The sequence below is a fragment of the Gymnoscopelus microlampas genome (assembly GCF_963454915.1).
Source record: "Gymnoscopelus microlampas genome assembly, chromosome: 13".
Taxonomy (NCBI): Eukaryota; Metazoa; Chordata; class Actinopteri; order Myctophiformes; family Myctophidae; genus Gymnoscopelus; species Gymnoscopelus microlampas.
The window spans coordinates 33492470-33510258 of NC_139950.1; the positions used below are offsets into that span (position 1 = coordinate 33492470).

Here is a 17789-nt window from a genome sequence, read left to right on the forward strand (position 1 = left end):
CACACACACACACACACACACACACACACACACACACACACACACACACACACACACACACACACACACACACACACACACACACACACACACACATTTATCCATTTGATGTAACCCTACACAAAGAGGCACTTGTCCAGCAATCTGCAGTACTCATTTGTCAGTTGTGTAACAGTAGACGATGTGAGACTGAATAACCTGTAGTGGCACATCGCTGACCTTGTTAAAGACTGTTGACATGAGTAAAGCTTCATTTATATGCCATCGTATGGCAGCATTACTTTGCGAAAATAGCCAATCCACAAGCTTGCAACGTGCCGCATCACGCCGCATTGTGAGTTTGTAGATTGGCTGTTTTGAGTGCGTGACACCACAAGATTTGTAAATCAGGCTTAATTCTGCTGTGTCCTATTGTTCAAGAGTCATTCAAGATTTGATTTGTCACCTACAGTACTCAAAGTTATGTGCAGTGGAATTTTGGTCTGGCAGAGTCCGCCTGACTATTCTACAAGTAATGTCCAACATATGAATAAGGTATCATACGGTAATAGTAAAGTAATAAAAACGTTATAATAGAAGTAAAATTTTGCTAGGCGTAATATGTAATTAATAAAGTGTACGTAAACGTAAAGGTTTGCAAAAACAGCATCAGTATACATAGAGTGACAAGAGTAGGATATACAGTAATATACAATAGACAATTGCGATCAATAGGCTATACGTTACACTATAATTTATAATTTTGTATATATTTCACACCATTTTATCTTATAGTTAAATGAACACTCAGGATTTTACAATGTGTGCCCTATCCTGCATTTACAGGTATGCACTTCTGTACTCTAATCAAAATGTCTCCTCCTTTGCAGCCAAAACAGAGCTGGAGGCTCGGGAGCAACAGCTGTCCGACACTCAAAAGATGTAAGAGAGTTCTTTATTCCATGGATCTTTCAAAATGCACAAATTATGTGGCATAGAATAATAACACAGATTCAAGATCTTGACCCGTTGTACAGCAATAATACACTTTAACAAATGAATAATATATAATAGCTGCACTGATAAAGAAGAAAAACCTTTCGTACATATGTTTGTGTGTGCAGTCTTGATATGCAAAATGTCATGTGCATGATAAGCCTTGAGCTTTGCTAACAATAGAATTAAATGCTTTGCTGACAATAGAATTAAATGCTTGCTCTCTTGAACATATTATGTTCTAAAACGTCACTAAAGATATGTATGCTCTAGCCATTTTGTCAGCGTTTACAGGTCTCCGCGGGTTATTTCAGTTACACGGTATAGGTGGAGGTCGTCACGGAGGGCCGTAAGGTAGACGAGAGGCCCCTTGTGTGGTGTCTGCGTTGTTTATCTAAACGGAGCTAGAGTAGACAGCCTTGGCTCCAGGCTTCTGTTAACACTGGCTAGGAATGTGTTCCTGTAGCGCACTCCAAACAAAGAGAACCCAACCTGTCCGTTGTATTGATCAACCTCTGAGGGCCACAGCATTTGTCACTTTCACTGGAGCTCGCTCTTATCACACACGCACCCTCACTGCTCAATGTGTTTATCTGCTGTCCCTGTGCCTGTTCACACTGTAAAATCCTGTGTGTTCATTTAATTCTGAGAGTGGACAAGTGTACACTGAATCCTACCTGTAAGGGTCCATTTGTTTCAACTTGCATCATACTGCATGTGTGCACTGCTTCAAACACAAGACTAACAGCACCCATGCATTTCTACATACATGTAGTGGCAGAAGTATATTAATAAAACGTATATATACATACATATGTTCTATAACACTTCATTAAAACAAATACCAAATCAATTAAATGTTTATCAAAATTGGTATCTTTATTATTTTGCCATTGATTGAAAGCAGTGTTTTGGTCCTCAGAATAATGAAATTGTGATTGACACTTTTAAAACTAATATAACTAATACACCATTATGAAATGAACTTATTTCCTTAAAACAGATGTTTCATCCATCATATTATCTGTACCTAAAATAAATTGTTAAACCAGGACCCCTTCAGTATTGAACAGCAACCTATCTGCAGTTTGTTTGTTTGTTTATTTATGTATTCATGTATTTATTTATTTATTACCACATAAAGCTATGTACATACTTACTCAATGTTCAATTCAGGCTGCTCAATTATGTCAACAACTACAACACATCCACTACAACTACAGTAATGTTAGCTAGTTATAACGATGGATGGACGGTATGTCACAAAGACGTGATAAAAACCATCAGCCAGTCAAGGCTCAGATTGACGGAGGGTATAAATAAATGTCATGTATTCAATTCAATGCAATTAAAAGAGGCTTTAATGGTATTGGCATGGGAAACATTATGTTTACATTGCCAAAGCAAGTGTGAAATAAAAACAAGCAAAAACAAATAGCCCTACTAGAATAAAGACACGTGTAAACAGAGCTGTGCAACATTGTACCTTTGCAATCACAGTTGGTAAAAAACTTAAAAACTAGCTTAAAATATAAAATACAAACAAAACAATTGTGCCTGTCCATTTGGAAAGTATATACATATAAACAAAGATAAATAAAAATAACAGCAGTTTCTCAAATGCATTTTATCTGCTCTGTTTGAACTGTATATGCGGTACAGTACTGTAGTTCTATGTACAGCTTTGGGTCGCAGAAGCTGGTTTTATGGGTCATGTTTTGAGATCAATTATTGTATTGACTATTAAAGTGTAGTTTTGTGAAAAACGAATTGTGCAAATAACTGCCAGACATCATAAAAAGTAATCTTTAAGTTCATTTGTAAATCAGCCGATATCTATCACAGATGCTCACATGAGTAAATACATACACAGACACGCACACAAAAATAACATGAGATATGTGTGTAAAGCAGTGCGAATGGGTTTAATTTTAGCCCTCAAATTGTCAGACTGTGTTTTGCCCTGAAATGCTCAGTCATCTTCCGTGTGCATTTTTACATATTACTACTGTGCAATGAGCCTGGAAAAAAACAAAACCACATATTATACAAAAACATTATCCTGAGATTAGCTTTCACATTTTCCATATTGGCATAAAGCTGCCAGGTTTCACAATGACTCTGGGTAAGCTCATGTTGTAATATTTTGGTCTTGTGGGCTTTTCATTTTTGTTCTCTACCCTCAGCTTCTTGGAGCTGAGCGTGTTCTTCTCCGTCAAGCCCAAGGCGGGCGAGAAAGAGGTTTCTCCAAACACCTTGTTCTCTGTCTGGCACGAGTTCTCCACCGATTTCAAAGAGCAGTGGAAGAAGGAGAACAAGCGGATGTTAAAGGAACGGTGAGCAGATGTTGCAGAGGCAGAGAATATTGAAATCGAGGTTGAAAGCAACATATTATTGTGTACAGTTCCTTATGTTTCGTCATGACCAAGCTGGATCCCATCAGAGGTTTTGCTCTTTTATTAAGATATGATAGCAGAGAGACAGGAACCTGAGGGCAAAGAGGGGGAAGGGGGACCTTTATTAATCCCGGGGGAAATTCAGTCATCATGGCAGCACCACTATGAAACAAAGATACAGGCGAGAACATGCACAGATACATAGGAACACTAGTAACAAAAAGGGTAACAAAATAATTAAAGACAGTATAAAGATAACTTGACATCCGACCTGGCCTTCTACGCACCGTCAGGTGTGCATATTTGCAATCAATCATCAACAAAAATGGAAGATAAATAGACATGAAGATCTAGTGACTGACCTTTGCCGCTTACACTTAACAGGACACAAATAAATGTGTAATCTGTCACAGTAAAAGGGCTTACTGTATAGTTATGTACAATCTATACATTGTGATTATATCGCCAGTGCCCCAGAGCTTTGCTATAATGTCACCTTTGTCCTTGGGTACGCTAGACTACTATATGACCTTATAAACAAACCAAAAGAATAACCATTCTAAAAGTTACTATATACATTTGGAATTTTACCTTTCAGATGCATTCAGATCCCAAACTATTAATCAGTTAAACCCTATACTTAATATGATGAATAGCGGAAATAGCTACTAAGTTCACAATGAGTCGTGATGCGGTACATTGTGAGCTTGTAGATCTGCTATTTTAGCTATTTTTTAAATGATAATAAAAACAAATTAATAATAAAAAAGAATTGATCTATATATTTTTTTTGTGTTTTTAAACGACAATGGGGGGGATTTTTATATAAATGATGAATATCTAAATTTGCCCAAAGTAGGGACTCAGGGTTAAAGTGGTTCAAAAAATATTGAGTCCATCTCGTGCTCACTGAAGATTCTATCAGTCATTCAAATTCATGGAGGGAACACAGTTGAAATGACCCAAATCGTTCTCTTCACCCCGGTAATGAAAAGAACACATGCGGGATCCAGTTAGCTTCCAGTGGTTCGATGGGTCTGAAGATACCACTGCTTATGTCAACAGCCAGCTAATTGGTCCATTATGCCGAATGAAGATGGAATGGAGATATGTATTTGTAACGAAAAGCATAATGTCATGAGCTTTGCTTATTCTGTAGGAAAGTATGAAAACAAATTGGTAGTTATTAACTTTTTGCCCTTCGTTTTAGGCCAATTCTCTCATCTCTCTCTCTCTCTGTGTCTCTGTGTCTCTCTCTCTATGTCTCTCTCTCTATGTCTCTCTGTGTGTGTGTGTGTGTGTGTGTGTGTGTGTGTGTGTGTGTGTGTGTGTGTGTGTGTGTGTGTGTGTGTGTGTGTGTGTGTGTGTGTGTGTGTGTGTGTGTGTGTGTGTGTGTGTGTGTGTGTGTGTGTGTCTCTCTCGATATGAGATGCCAGTGAATAACTGAAATAAATTTGCACCTGTGTTGCAGAGACAGGCACTCACGCAACACAAACACATATGATGTCCAATTACTGTATCGTCATTCCCCTTTAATGTACATTTACACATTTTTGTGTTATTACTCACAGTTAACCGGATGCCAATACACTGATTATTTTTCCTTCCTAAAACACTAATGACTAGTGACACTTCTGGCTCCGTCTGTGCAGTAGTAAACTAGGGTGCGTCATTTCAAATAGCAAGTGATGAGACATAACTTCCTCCTGTCCAAACACCACCAACACATGGCCGTCGTCTGAACAGTCTCACTGTTGGACCTGATTTGAGATGGTGCAATATTTCATTACTTTACTTTACGTGTGTGTGTGTGTGCCTCGAAGCAAACTTTAATATACGCACATCGACAATGGGTGCCGGCCCAAAAAGGCTATAACATTGAAAAAAATAGAGCCCGCACTCCAGCTACTTCAGTACATGATAAAGCACCACTTTATTAGCAAAACATGACATTTCGACCCTCTAGGGATCTTCTTCAGGTCAATTTGTTAGTGTGTGTGTGTGTGCCTCCCATTATGCATGCTTGCTAAGTAAGTGACTGATGAAAATTGTTCTTCCAGGGTCAAAATGGCAGAGGAGTGCTTCAAACAGGCGAGGGAGAAAGCCGCTTACAATGTCAAACCCAAACACGCAACTGGAATAGTACGTCTCCGCTCTTTTCTTATCCTCAAATCCTGTGTGTGCCCACTTTGTAATGCTTCCTGTTTTCCTACCACCCACACCCCTATTCCTTCTACATGTTCTTGTTGAATCAACGCAAATCTCTTCCTCACCTCGCTGCCTCCATACCACACCGACACCTGTCAGTGTGTTAGAGAAACAAAATGCCTGGCTGTGTGCTAACATGTTAAGATGACTGACGGGGCTCGCCGCTATAAATAACTCCAACCTGTCCTTGTTCTTTGCTCCACAGAAAGCCAAGTTGGGTCAAAAGATCTGAAGCAGAGGCTTTATCATCGCCAAGTGCATTTGCACGAGCCAGAGAGGTTCGCTCGAATCTGCGTGTGTCTCACTGGTAATATTTTACGGTGGCGTTTGTAGGTTTAGTTTTTAACTGCTTTGGGCCCGCTGTTTGTTGTTAGGTGGTCCTGAGAGGATATCTTTACCAGAATGTGATGGGCAGGTGCAAAGCTTTACATTCCACTATTTGATAGGACCCATGGAATTGTCTTTACGAGTGCTCCTGAAAGACATCCGAAAGTTAGTTAGATTTAGGCGGGCTCATTGCCAGAACAATGCTTGTTAAAATGTGAAATATGAAGTCATATCCAGCCTTTCCACAGTATTTTATAAGCCATGAGTAGCCTGTGTCCTTCTTTACTGCAATTTTCAAGTCCGGTTACAGTAAAGTCAGTCATGTTTTCCAAAAAGAAAAGATGGACTAGTACACTCTTCCTCTGCACACCTCGTTCTGTCCTACGTGAAGAGAAACACAAGCGTTTACTTTTATTAACCTATAGATCAGCTGCCAGACAGCAAGTGCCTTAAAGCACAGTGAAGTCGTCAAGTGAGCCCTGTAAATAAAAAGATTAGCTTGAAACATATTACAGTACCTGTAATGACATGAACCTGTCTGTCTTCACAACATGCTGAATCATGACAAATATTCTACAGCTGAGACAATCGTATAGCCTCATCTAGCGGGATGATACTTGTATTTAAGAGCACAGTAGTAATTATAGATACTACCTATAATTATTAATAAGGTCTACAAAAACTACTTAACATCCTTGTCAAGGCTCTGTATCCTTTCTTCTTTTTTCTTTTTTTCATACAAAATCATGGATTGTGTATTTCAACAGTGTGATCTTACAGTGTATGTCAATAATTGTATTGTATTGTTATGTTATATTATACGTAATATCTTATGTAATTACTGATCCCTTTCCTGTGAATGTGAGAACTCTGCTGATGTGTTAATTTAATTCTGAGAGTGTACAAATGTAACCAAACATCTGGATGGGTCTATTTGGTCTATTTGGTTACAAATGATTTGACTGTATCCTGGAGCAATACACAGTGAAATCCATAGTGTCAATTTACCTCTGAAGGTCCTTACACACTGACTGGGGTCATTCTTTTTGTGTGATTCATTGAAAATCCAGAAATCCGAAAAGATATATACTGTATTTTTCTGTTGGTTGTGTCATGAATACATCCACAAAATACTAATATTATTTACATGATGAAGCAACATAATTTCTGTTTCTGGAACAAGGTCAATTCATCACAGAACACGGATAACCCAGCATCAACCTGTATGAATGAGGCATCAACTATATGAATAGTTTTGATGTGAAATATTCGCTGGCGAGTATATCGCATTTCTTTATTGTTTATTCGTCATATCGCTGTTGTGTAAAGGCCTTGAATGTGTAAAAGTGGACCCATAAATACTTGTGACTTAACCCATTTAGATCTAAGGCCGATTCTAAAACGTTTTCCGAAACTTCACCAAAATAATGATTGTGTTGCTATATATTGCCTCCCTCATATGTCCAAAACTGTTACTTTTCAGAATTCAAATCCCAAAACAGCAAAAGTAGTAGATCCACAAGTTCAAAACACGCCGCTTTGCGCCGCGTTTCGAGCTTGTGGATCTTCTAATTTTGATGCTTTTGTGCGACGCTGTAGTATATGATGAATTAATTTACCAGAAAAACACAAAAGGTTAGAATATGGACAAGAGGTTTCTGCCCGACAACAGCGATATATAGCAACAAACTACCATTTAGACCTGTAACAGGTCTAAATGGGTTAAATTGACACTCCGGATTTGATTCTGTATTATCTCACGTGACTCCCATGTGCAATAACAACAGTTGAGTGTGTTTTTCAGTAAATGCCTTTAACCATGAAAATATAGTATTTATTGAATAATAGAATAAAATAAATCTAATTAACATGTTTTGTACTGATGTTTATGAAGTGTCCAAACAGTACTGCAAGACATTACAAGAAATGCATGCACTCAAAACACCACTTTTATATGAAATAGATTTAATATACTTTTGACATACATACTTACAAAATACACACATATATTTTGCAATACTCCTTTATATATAATCCAATACAATTTATTTACTGGCTAGTATATTTGTGGCAAATGTATATGGCCAATCTTTGTGTCTTTTCCTTTTAACTTTCCCATGACATCAGATCTTTTGAGAAGCCATAGAAAGTCAAGTTACAGGGCTAAAAGATCAGAAATTAAACCATAAGTAGTTTGCTTTTCCTTCAGATTATAACCTTCCTAGCTACTTGAGCGAGCCATCTAATAAGACCCACCCACTGAATGTTGTTTATCAAAAAGGGTAATTCTGAGGGATTCCACTCTTTGATTTCACCAGACTTGCTCTGTTTCAGGAATTTATTTTTTTGTTAAGTTTTTCCAAGCAGCAATCCATTAGGTTTTGTGGCAGTAAAATGTTCAGGATGACTCTTGGATAACTCCTCTGAGTTCACAAGGAATCAAAGGATTTCAAGAAACGAGCAGGAACTCAGAAATGACTGTTCCTGCACTGCTGACACAAACTATGAAACACACTTTGTCTTCTTTGTGAGAAGAGGGAGGCAAAATTAAGAATGTCCAACATTCCCTGCTTCCTCATCAGTGACTCCCAACATTCACTATTCACTGTCCTTCCGCAATGTCTGTTGTCATTCATTGTCAGACCAAAGGTTTAGAGCCAGTCACCATAGCAGCCAACTCCTCATAAAGCTCAAGCTTTAGCCAGCATCACCACAGTATTGTGAAGCTTGCTCCAGCTCGTGGAAATCATTTTATTATGTGGCAGGCTGTCATGTGTGCAATGAAATGAAATGTACATGAGGCCAATCTGTCCTTGGAGAATGAACGTGTGGACCATTTTGTCCATGTTCATCTGAACGCTTATGTCGTATATCATAGAACAAAATCCTTTCGAGGGTCTCATTTAGAGTACGTTCTCACAGTTTCCCGTTGCCACTCACGTCCACAGACATACATCGGCACTGTTTGACCCTCTGCACCTTGCGGTGCCTGAAGGGGGGCTGGAGGCCCGGACAGTCTAGCTGCACAGTGAGCTGTGTGACGCGATGTGGCCTGCAGAAGGAGCAGGACTGAAAAGGCTCCTGGGCCTTGTTGTGGCCTCTCCTGCCGGAGCCCGAACCTCGATTTTGGCCCAAGCTGGGGCCCATGTGGCGGGGTATGTAGAAGGAGTTACACTGGCCGTAGCAGAAGCGATTGACCACGGTGCGACTGCGGCAGCCTTCCTCGCTGATGGTCTGGCGGAGTGGCTGAGTCTTGCACCAGTCCCTGCGGAGGTAACGGCGCTCTGTCACCACCAGAGCCTCCCGGCTAGACGACAGCACCTCAGGCTTCCGTGGCAACAGCCGGTGGTGGCGTTCTGTGGAAAGATTTCCTTTGGTTTTGTTTGGCGATGGAATCGATCCCTGCGGGCGGAGCTTCCTTGTCTCTGCGGCGATGCAGAACACCCCAGCCAATAGGACGGGGAGAGTGATTCTCCAAAACATTCTAGAGAAAGAAACACAAATGTTACTAAAAATCTCAAATCAATCAGTGAAACATTCCTGTAAGGTTGTTTGCTTCAGTAGAGTCAGTAAAGGCACTTGAATTCTGTTGACACATGATTGTAGCAGTCTGTGTAAGATATAGTGAGTCTGTTCACAGCACTTATCAACCCCGAAGCTGCCATAGTTTAATTATGCGGGATCTCATGTTTACAAGTGTGCGTATGTGCATTCGTGTTGAACCGCCTTCACTTGTCTAGCCTCCCAGGCATCATTGAGGAAATGAATCCATCACTGGGACCTCCATTTGTCAGCGTCTCTGTGTCATTACTTCTATTTGCTTTCTTCTCGGCTACGCAACTCCTCCAAAAATAAACAAAGCTCTGCCATCAAAGGACACACTTAAACACCCATAACGAGAAGGGGAAGTTGATTTTATTGGTCTTGTCGCCGGGTAAAATAATTAGGGCTTTGCTTACTCTAGTCATGAACTATGCCGCAGATATGTAAACAGGCATTAGAGAGGCCCATCTGCATGTTATTAGGGGAAGGGTTGGGGAACTGTACCCTTTGGGAGTCCACTCTCCCTCTCTCTAGTTATATATGCTATGGAGCAAAGTGAACTGGGACTGACCCTTAATGTCCAAGGTTCAAGATATCCACATGAGAGATGGGAGACCAAGATGGAAGTTATAAACACTCACCATCATGTGCACTTTACGTGCGTAGAGGTGAATGTTCAGGAGTGACCCCTGTTCACACACATGCATGCGTGCACCCACAAACCTTTTTTCTCGCTCTCATGCACACATTCTCTAGACATTGAAATAGTCATTGTACAAGTTGTCTGTAGTGTCGAGAAATGTGTTTTTCAGACTTTTCCAGGTCCTACTCTCACATGAACCGAGAGAGTTGAGTATGTGTCCGAGTGTACACTGTCAGCGTTTGCGCCAACACATTTTTGACCATCACTCAAGCATCTTTTCAGCAGATGTTGCTCTTGACAAATGTTGCATGACATCGAGTCCGCAAACCCTGACTGAGAGCTAAACTGCCTCAAGGCCATTGGCCTGCAACTGTTCACCGACTCTTCTTTGCTGTGCACATTTTTTACATCCTCTTTCTTCCTCTGCTGGACCCAAAACGTGCTCTGACGTGGTACAAATGACTTTATCATAATCCACTTTGTTCTATGCCTGCATTTTCGCAGCCCTTGACCCCCAGGGTCATGGCAGCTCTGTCCCGTTATGCAGGAGCGCTCAAGCCTCTGCCTCGAGGAAACCATCCCGGCAGCACTCACTGTAAGCTAGACACCAGCTGTTTTTATGGAGTTGCTACATCTGAAAGAGATGGGGTCTGAATTCTAAATAGACTTCCCCTTTGCTATTCCTCTATAGGAATGCCTGTAGCGTTGAGAAGATAGGTGAGGTTTACAAAGGGCCGGAACTGCATTTTAACTGTTTGCACGCAGATATATTTTTTCCATGGCTTTTGAAACAGAGAGAAAACCACATGGAACTTTTTTTTCCCCTTGGTTACCAGTAATGAAGAGATCAGATCTTTGCAACAAAGATCACATCTTCTGTTCTTGTATAAACGAAAGCCAAATAATCAGAGTCTGTAGGTGAAGTTTTGGCATTGTGCATTTTGGGACGAACAGGAGCTTGACTCATTGACAAATGCATCTCAAAATCAACTCTGCAACGTGAGCACTGTAGGAGTAGGGATGGGCTTTAGCCAAACATAACTATCCTGAAACATTTCAGATCATGAGGGAAAGCACAGCACACGTCTGCACATACTTACATCCACACACACACACAGATACAGATGCGCGCACACACCACACACAGGCAGAATAACTACGTTTCAGACCCCACGCTGATTTCTTCCACCATTCATTGCCTCAGAGAGCAGTGACCCCACTCCATCTTACAGTGATCTACCCACCCTCTATAACACGGCCTCATTTGTCTTTCGCAGTAACTTCTCATTCGAGCTGATGACACTTTTAAATGGATGAAGGCCCTGGTCCGGGGCTCAGGCTTCCGTATAGGCCGAGTTCCCTCTCTCTTTCTCCTGCCCGCCCAGCCATTCACTGGTTAAAGAGGAGTGGACTCCATCCACCGGCTCTGGTGAGTTACAAGGCCCTGGGGGATTTGCAGGGACGACCTGACCAAATGTGTACACAGCGCATGACGGATGGCCTATACAGTCAGCGGCCCTGCTCCCTCTCCACTTCCAAACTCGGCCTAAGTATGATAGCGCCGACCCTGCCAAGCTATCCTCATCAATCTCCATGGCAAGACAAATTGCGTTTTTTGGGGGCTGGGAGTGGGAGGCTTTGGTTGGGGTGGAGGTGGGTGGTTGAGGGTGAGTGAGGGATGGGAGAGTAGAGGGGGGTTTGGGGGTATTGCTTGGTGTGAGGAGACAGAGCTTGGGGGGGGCTGGAGGAGAATTGGGACAGGAGTCTAATGATAGTGTACAGGCTAAAACCAACTCCACCAGGACCTTTCCCTCCACTGTGGAACTTTCAAACATTCCCCCTCCCTTCTTTGTGTGTGTGTGTGTGTGTGTGTGTGTGTGTGTGTGTGTGTGTGTGTGTGTGTGTGTGTGTGTGTGTGTGTGTGTGTGTGTGTGTGTGTGTGTGTGTGTGTGTGTGTGTGTGTGTGTGTGTGTGTGTGTGTGTGTGTGTGTCGCTTTCTATGTCTGCTTGCTTGTGTGTTTCTGTCACCCTGTCTCTTTACCCGTCTATCTTTCTCTCTCTTTTATACTTGTCCTAAATTGTGGCGCGGTGGAGACGGAAGGAGACTGTGGTTTGTGCTTATTAATGCAGAGACAGAGCTGAACCAGCATGCTATCTCTGCGTCTGCAAAACGCTAATATTGTCCACAAACATAGAACCACAAATGCTAGACAGGGGATGTGCTTCAGTTAACTGTGGCAGACCTTGGTTCCAAACGTCAGACCTCTAATGAAATTACAAGTACCAGAAACAAATACTTGAGAGACTGCTGAGCTAGACAGAAATCACTCTTGAGAATAATCATTATCATTGTAAATTTGCTTTGTTTTGCTCCTTACAGAATGCTCCCATTAACGTTTTATGTCTGGATAACAGATCCAGCATAACAAGAACTATCTTTTGGTTGTTGTTCTTTGTATGTGAGCTAAAATCAAAACAGGCAATGCAGCTCTTGTTTGGCTGCTAAATGTTTTACTGCGGTAATACAGTTAGTCAATAATGTAATCATTTTTAAGCTTCCAAATATGCACACATACGGTATGTACTACCAAAGGGCCCTTTAAAAAAAAAGAAAAGAAAAACTATTCCCAGCATGTCATCAAAGGCAGGTTAAAACAAACAAAACCTGATGCCTCAATTATAGGTGCGTCAGAAAGTCTCATAGGCAGGCTGGTAAGTGCAGTTAATTACAGTAGAACTGCATTTAATTCACCGTGCAGCTCAAAGCTCATTCTCGCACGCACGCACGCACGCACGCACGCACGTACGTACGTACGGCCGTACGCGTGTGTGTGTGCGCGCGCACACACACACACACACACCCTTCACATATATCCACAGCCACACACATATATGCACACTAAGATGCACACATCCTACAGTACAAATGCAGTATGTACACACATGAACAAACCAACAGTACAAGCACACACATGAACAAACCAACAGTACAAGCACACACACACACACACACACACACACACACACACACACACACACACACACACACACACACACACACACACACACACACACACACACACACACACACACACACACACACACACACACAAGGGACAGGGAGAAAAAGGGAGGGGAGAGAGAGAGACCTTAAATGAAAGTAGAGGTTTGATTCACATTGTGAGAGAGACCGCCAATGTTTTCACTTGAAGCCAATTACACAGAGACCAACCATGTCATTATCTGTATTTGTGGCTTGTATTTTCCCAAACTGTGCTCTACTGCTGGCTCGTTAATAGTGGGGGTGGGGGTGGGGGGCTCAATTTGGAGGCTTTGCTGTGTAAACGTATCTTATGCCAACATCGCCAGGAGGCTGCTTAGCATTGTTTGGACAGCCATTTGTCACCACAATTCATCTTGATAATGGCTGTAATACTCCAGATACAATACCAGGGGTGGAAAAGTACTCAAATGTTTTACTTAAGTAATCATAAAGATATACTCTGATACAAGTAAAAGTCCAGAATTCAAAATTGACTTGAGTAAAAGTACAAAAGTATTGGTATCAATATGTACTTAAAGTACCAAAAGTGGAAAGTACTCATTATGCAGAATGTCCCATTTCACAAGTTTTCAAATGTACAAAACTAGAAGTTCGGGCCGGTGCGCGGCACGAACGTCACTCTAGCGTGACACGTCGTCCACTTCGCATCGCAGATCCACCTTACAGCCACCTCACAGTGTGAGAGAGAGTATTGTGTGAAAGTAGGGCAAAGTCGCTTATGATTTTCAGACATGGCAACGCTGTGGTGAAAAGTAAGGCAAATGCACGTATAATCAGAGGACATGGCAACGCTGAGTGTCCTGTGCTCCCCTCTTTCCGCGGACCCCCTTGGAGTCTTGGGACACGATGTTTCGCGGACATCGTGGAGCCCTTCGGACCCCCGCGAAACATAGCGGACCCCTTGGGGGTCCCCTGGAGACCCTTGGGGGTCCCTGGAGACCTACACGGCGGACAGACACGCCCCCTTCCTATACAAACCCATAGTAACTTCAAACTCCATTTTAACCTGTTAGAGTCATCTAAAACACCCGTCCTTGGTTCTGGTGACTGATTCTGGTTGTCCTTCTAATACGTGAGGAAATACGTAATTTTTTCAATTACTTTTTAAATGTATTTTTAATTTAAGAAAATCAATACAGTAAAAAAAAAAATTAGATGAATGAAAAAGGTAATCGAAAAAACACGGGCCCCTCACGTATTAGGAGGGCAGGATGAGTCACCAGAACCAAGGACGGGTGTTTTTGATCAATCTAACATGTTACAAATGGAGTTTGAAGTTACAATGGGTTTGTATAGGAAGGGGGCGTGGCTGATAAAATGAATATCAAATATCTAAATACTGAATCAAGCTACTTAAAAACTGTCTGGGGGCTCACAAAAGCCTGAGTAGACGATAAAATAACCAAAAAAAAAATTGAAAGTGAAATATCCCTTTAAGTAGCCTACAGTACTTAAGTAAATGTACTTAGTTACCTTCGAACACTGTTCAATAAAGTATTTTCTGAACAAGGCACCGGCAAGGCAACAGAATAGTGTACTGATGTGGGGAATGAGACCATCAGACAGTTTTTTATCCCTCATTGTTTTAATATAACTCTCAGAGGTCCATTATTACGCTCTCAGAGCATGAAGTATGTATACAACATTTATACAATATTATTTATTGTATATAAACCCATGGGGGAAGGTCATTAATAAATAAAGTGATATTCAGCCACTGGGGATCTTGGTATTGATTCAAGCTCAAACACTACCAATGTACTACTAAAGTCTGCCCTAAGTAGAGAAACATATTACAGTAAAAACTTCAGATCACTTTTCGGCTGAAGAGAAACACACAAAGTTTTTTATGTTGTTTTTTGCGCCGATTTTATCTACTACAATGAAGTGGCTGACATTTCAGAACAGGAGTCCTAGCACTTCCTCAGCGCCTCTGGGGTGACCAAATGTCAGCCACTGAAGTGTAACAAAGTCGGTGCAAAAGTATCCTTTTTCATTTCTGTCGTGAAGTTTTTGTCTTGGCGTGCTCCTACTCGCTTTCAGTGAATGGTCATCTTACACTTTCACCGCAATATTTTTCTGTCAATGGGGATATTGAGCAGGAGACAATGGGCATGGAAAAAAACTCACAATGTCCAATCCCAGCTCTTCCTGGATATGACACCTACCCAGGCTACAGTTTATATTACCACGTTTCACTGGTTTGACCACATGAACCCTAGCATCCATCTAGGCATGTCATAGTCAAACATTGGATTAAAATAGGAAAAAAATCTTGTAAAATAGCAGATCTACAAGCTCACAACTCACCATGTTGCAACATGTTGTAACCTTGTAGATCAGGTATTTTCACAGAAGAGATTTGGTACCGTGTAGAGGGAACAAAGGAGGAGGCCAAGTACAAACCCCTGGGGGACCTCTGTCAATGAAGTGTATAGGGTTTAAGTGATTACATTTTATAAATGATTATTTGTATTGCATTTTTGGCTAAGAAACCACAAGGATACTCCATGGGGTTTAACAACTGGATGCTGGTCAAAGTGTTGAATTCATTTTGATGGTTGATGTCAGCAGTTTTTCTCAAACTGAGCAGAATATTAGACTGAGAAACCATCTTCAAAAACGTAAGTCCTATGTACGTCGCGCCGTGACACATTGTGACCTTGTAGATCTGCTATTGTCTCTATTCTTGAACCTTTTGAAAATGTTCGCCTATAATGACCAAAATAGAGACGCCAGGTTGAAAGTGGTTAACTATCTGTCTAAACCCTCTTTGCTGATATACTGTGCTTCTCAAATATGTGTTAACGTCACAAGATTTCACGACGACCCATGTTTGGGTGCCGCCCCAATGGTTGAGAAACCCTGCTGTTGGTGGTTTAGAATATAGCAGCGTTCTGTAGAGTCACTGAAGTAGCTGTAATGTGTCTGCTCTCCAAATCCTCTTTGACATCAGTGCAGACTGGCCTGTACAAGGTGGTGCAGTCACCAGCGCTGTAAGACGGATCAGGAAGGCAAGCTTCCCTTTATTCACCACGCACACACGCACGTGCGCACAAACACACACATACACACACACGCACACACACACACACACACGTCGCACACACAAACAGGGGAAAATAACTGATCTTCAAGCTCACAACGCTTCGCATCGTGACACTTTGTGAGCTTGTAGCTCGGCTATTTTCGTTAAAGAGATTTGATGCATAGGGGGGAAATGAGGGGGGCCAAGATCCATGGGCAACCCCAGTCAATGCAATATAGGGTTTAAGTTAACTGGTGTAAAAATGGACCCAAATGGGTAAATCCTTACACTTTCAGCGTGAAATTACCACTGAGTTTCCTGTGAAGAGAGGATCCCGTACACCCTTGATACCGTTTTGCTAAGCACATCACATAGTAATCTCTTACTGCTCTGTCGTAGTGTTTCCTCTACAGCTGAAATTGCTCGTACTCTCACTGAGGCTTACAACATACCATCAACACTCACTTATTCTCCCGCTCCCATCGCTAATTCCCACAAGCCCTCGTTCACTCGCTAATTATAGTAATTTGGTGGACGCGTTCATCCAAAGCTCCTCACGGTACCTCGAAGGCTTACATTTCTTAGTATGGGTGGCCCAAGTGGGAATCAACTACCCCAGCAATGACAGTTTTTTTGGGGGTGAACTGCTGTATATACTGTACAGCAACTGTTAGTCTGTTACACTCCTTCAGTAGTACCATTACGAGTACCTTACTCAGTCACTCTCAATCTCAGTGTTGCCTGATCACTCATTTACTCACTGTTTACTTTCACTGAATCCTGTGGAATCACCTTTTTCACAAGGAATCTCTTGCACTATACTTAGTTGACTGGATTTCCAAGGGCTCTATAATAGGCCCTAGCCCATTTAGACCTGAGGCCGATTTTATTTAAAAAAAAATCCTGACCTTCTAAATCCTGACCAAAAGTTTCTGGAAAACAAAAATGTTGTATAAAAAAAAAAAAAACGTACTATATACTGTATAGCAACAACTACACACAGAGGTGTTATCAGCTTGAAAGGTGTAACGACGTACAGGTGTTCCAGGTCTAAATGGGCTAGGTTAAGTGTTTAATGGCTTACAGTGTGAGCTTGTAGATGGGCTATTTTTGCTAGGAGACGGATGCTATAGGTTTCAAGTGGTTAGTTCTCACTGGGTGTAACTGTTATGTCTTCACATATCCATTCATAAAAACTTATGACATTGAAAGTGTGGTTTACCTGCCTTGTGTCAGTGTGTCGGGGGAAGTAAGGCTCTGAAGCTGCAGTCAGGTGCTGATGTCCGCCCTCACTGGTCCCTGCGACCGCATCCAGGCTGTGGTTTCCATGACAACATTGTCTGTAGTATCCCGAGTTTCGTCCTTGCTTTTGCTTTTGTTGTTGTTGCTGTTGCTGCTTTGTTTCTCCAATCAGGACTCAAAGTCTTAATGAGTCAGGTATCCTTCTTACTGATTGCTCTTTTCTCTTTCTCCCTCACTGTTGTATCTATCTTTCATTCAACGTATAACACAGCAGTCAGAGTGAGCCCTGTATCCTTGATTGTGTGGAGAGTCCGCCTGGCTGTGGTCCTATTTGAGAGCGTGTGTGAGAGTCTCACTGTAGTG

At 41.7% G+C, this 17789-nt stretch overlaps 2 protein-coding genes across 3 annotated transcripts in view; one reads left to right on the top strand and one right to left on the bottom strand.

Moving 5' to 3' along the window:
* fmn2a (formin 2a) overlaps positions 1-6530 on the top strand; it is a gene marked incomplete at its 5' end in the record, with an annotated part of 48635 nt that extends 42105 nt beyond the window's left edge. Inside the window, 4 exons of the mRNA XM_084076086.1 lie at positions 870-921; positions 3162-3311; positions 5432-5513; positions 5785-6530. Coding sequence (XP_083932212.1) covers positions 870-921; positions 3162-3311; positions 5432-5513; positions 5785-5811 — 311 coding nt within the window. The 3' untranslated portion in view covers positions 5812-6530. The remainder of the gene's footprint in view (positions 1-869; positions 922-3161; positions 3312-5431; positions 5514-5784) is intronic.
* Positions 6531-7892: 1362 nt separating this feature from the next.
* LOC311059423 (gremlin-2-like) lies at positions 7893-17789 on the bottom strand. Of its 2 annotated transcripts, none has more exons than XM_084077352.1 (2): positions 17407-17789; positions 7893-9390 (listed from the first exon to the last, which is right to left on the bottom strand). In XM_084077352.1, the coding sequence occupies exon 2, from the start codon at positions 9387-9389 to the stop codon at positions 8823-8825; it is 567 nt and encodes a 188-aa protein (XP_083933478.1). In that variant the 5' UTR covers position 9390; positions 17407-17789; the 3' UTR covers positions 7893-8822. The 2 variants fall into 2 exon arrangements, with proteins under 2 accessions (XP_083933478.1, XP_083933477.1); XM_084077351.1 differs by having other exon boundaries at positions 17411-17787.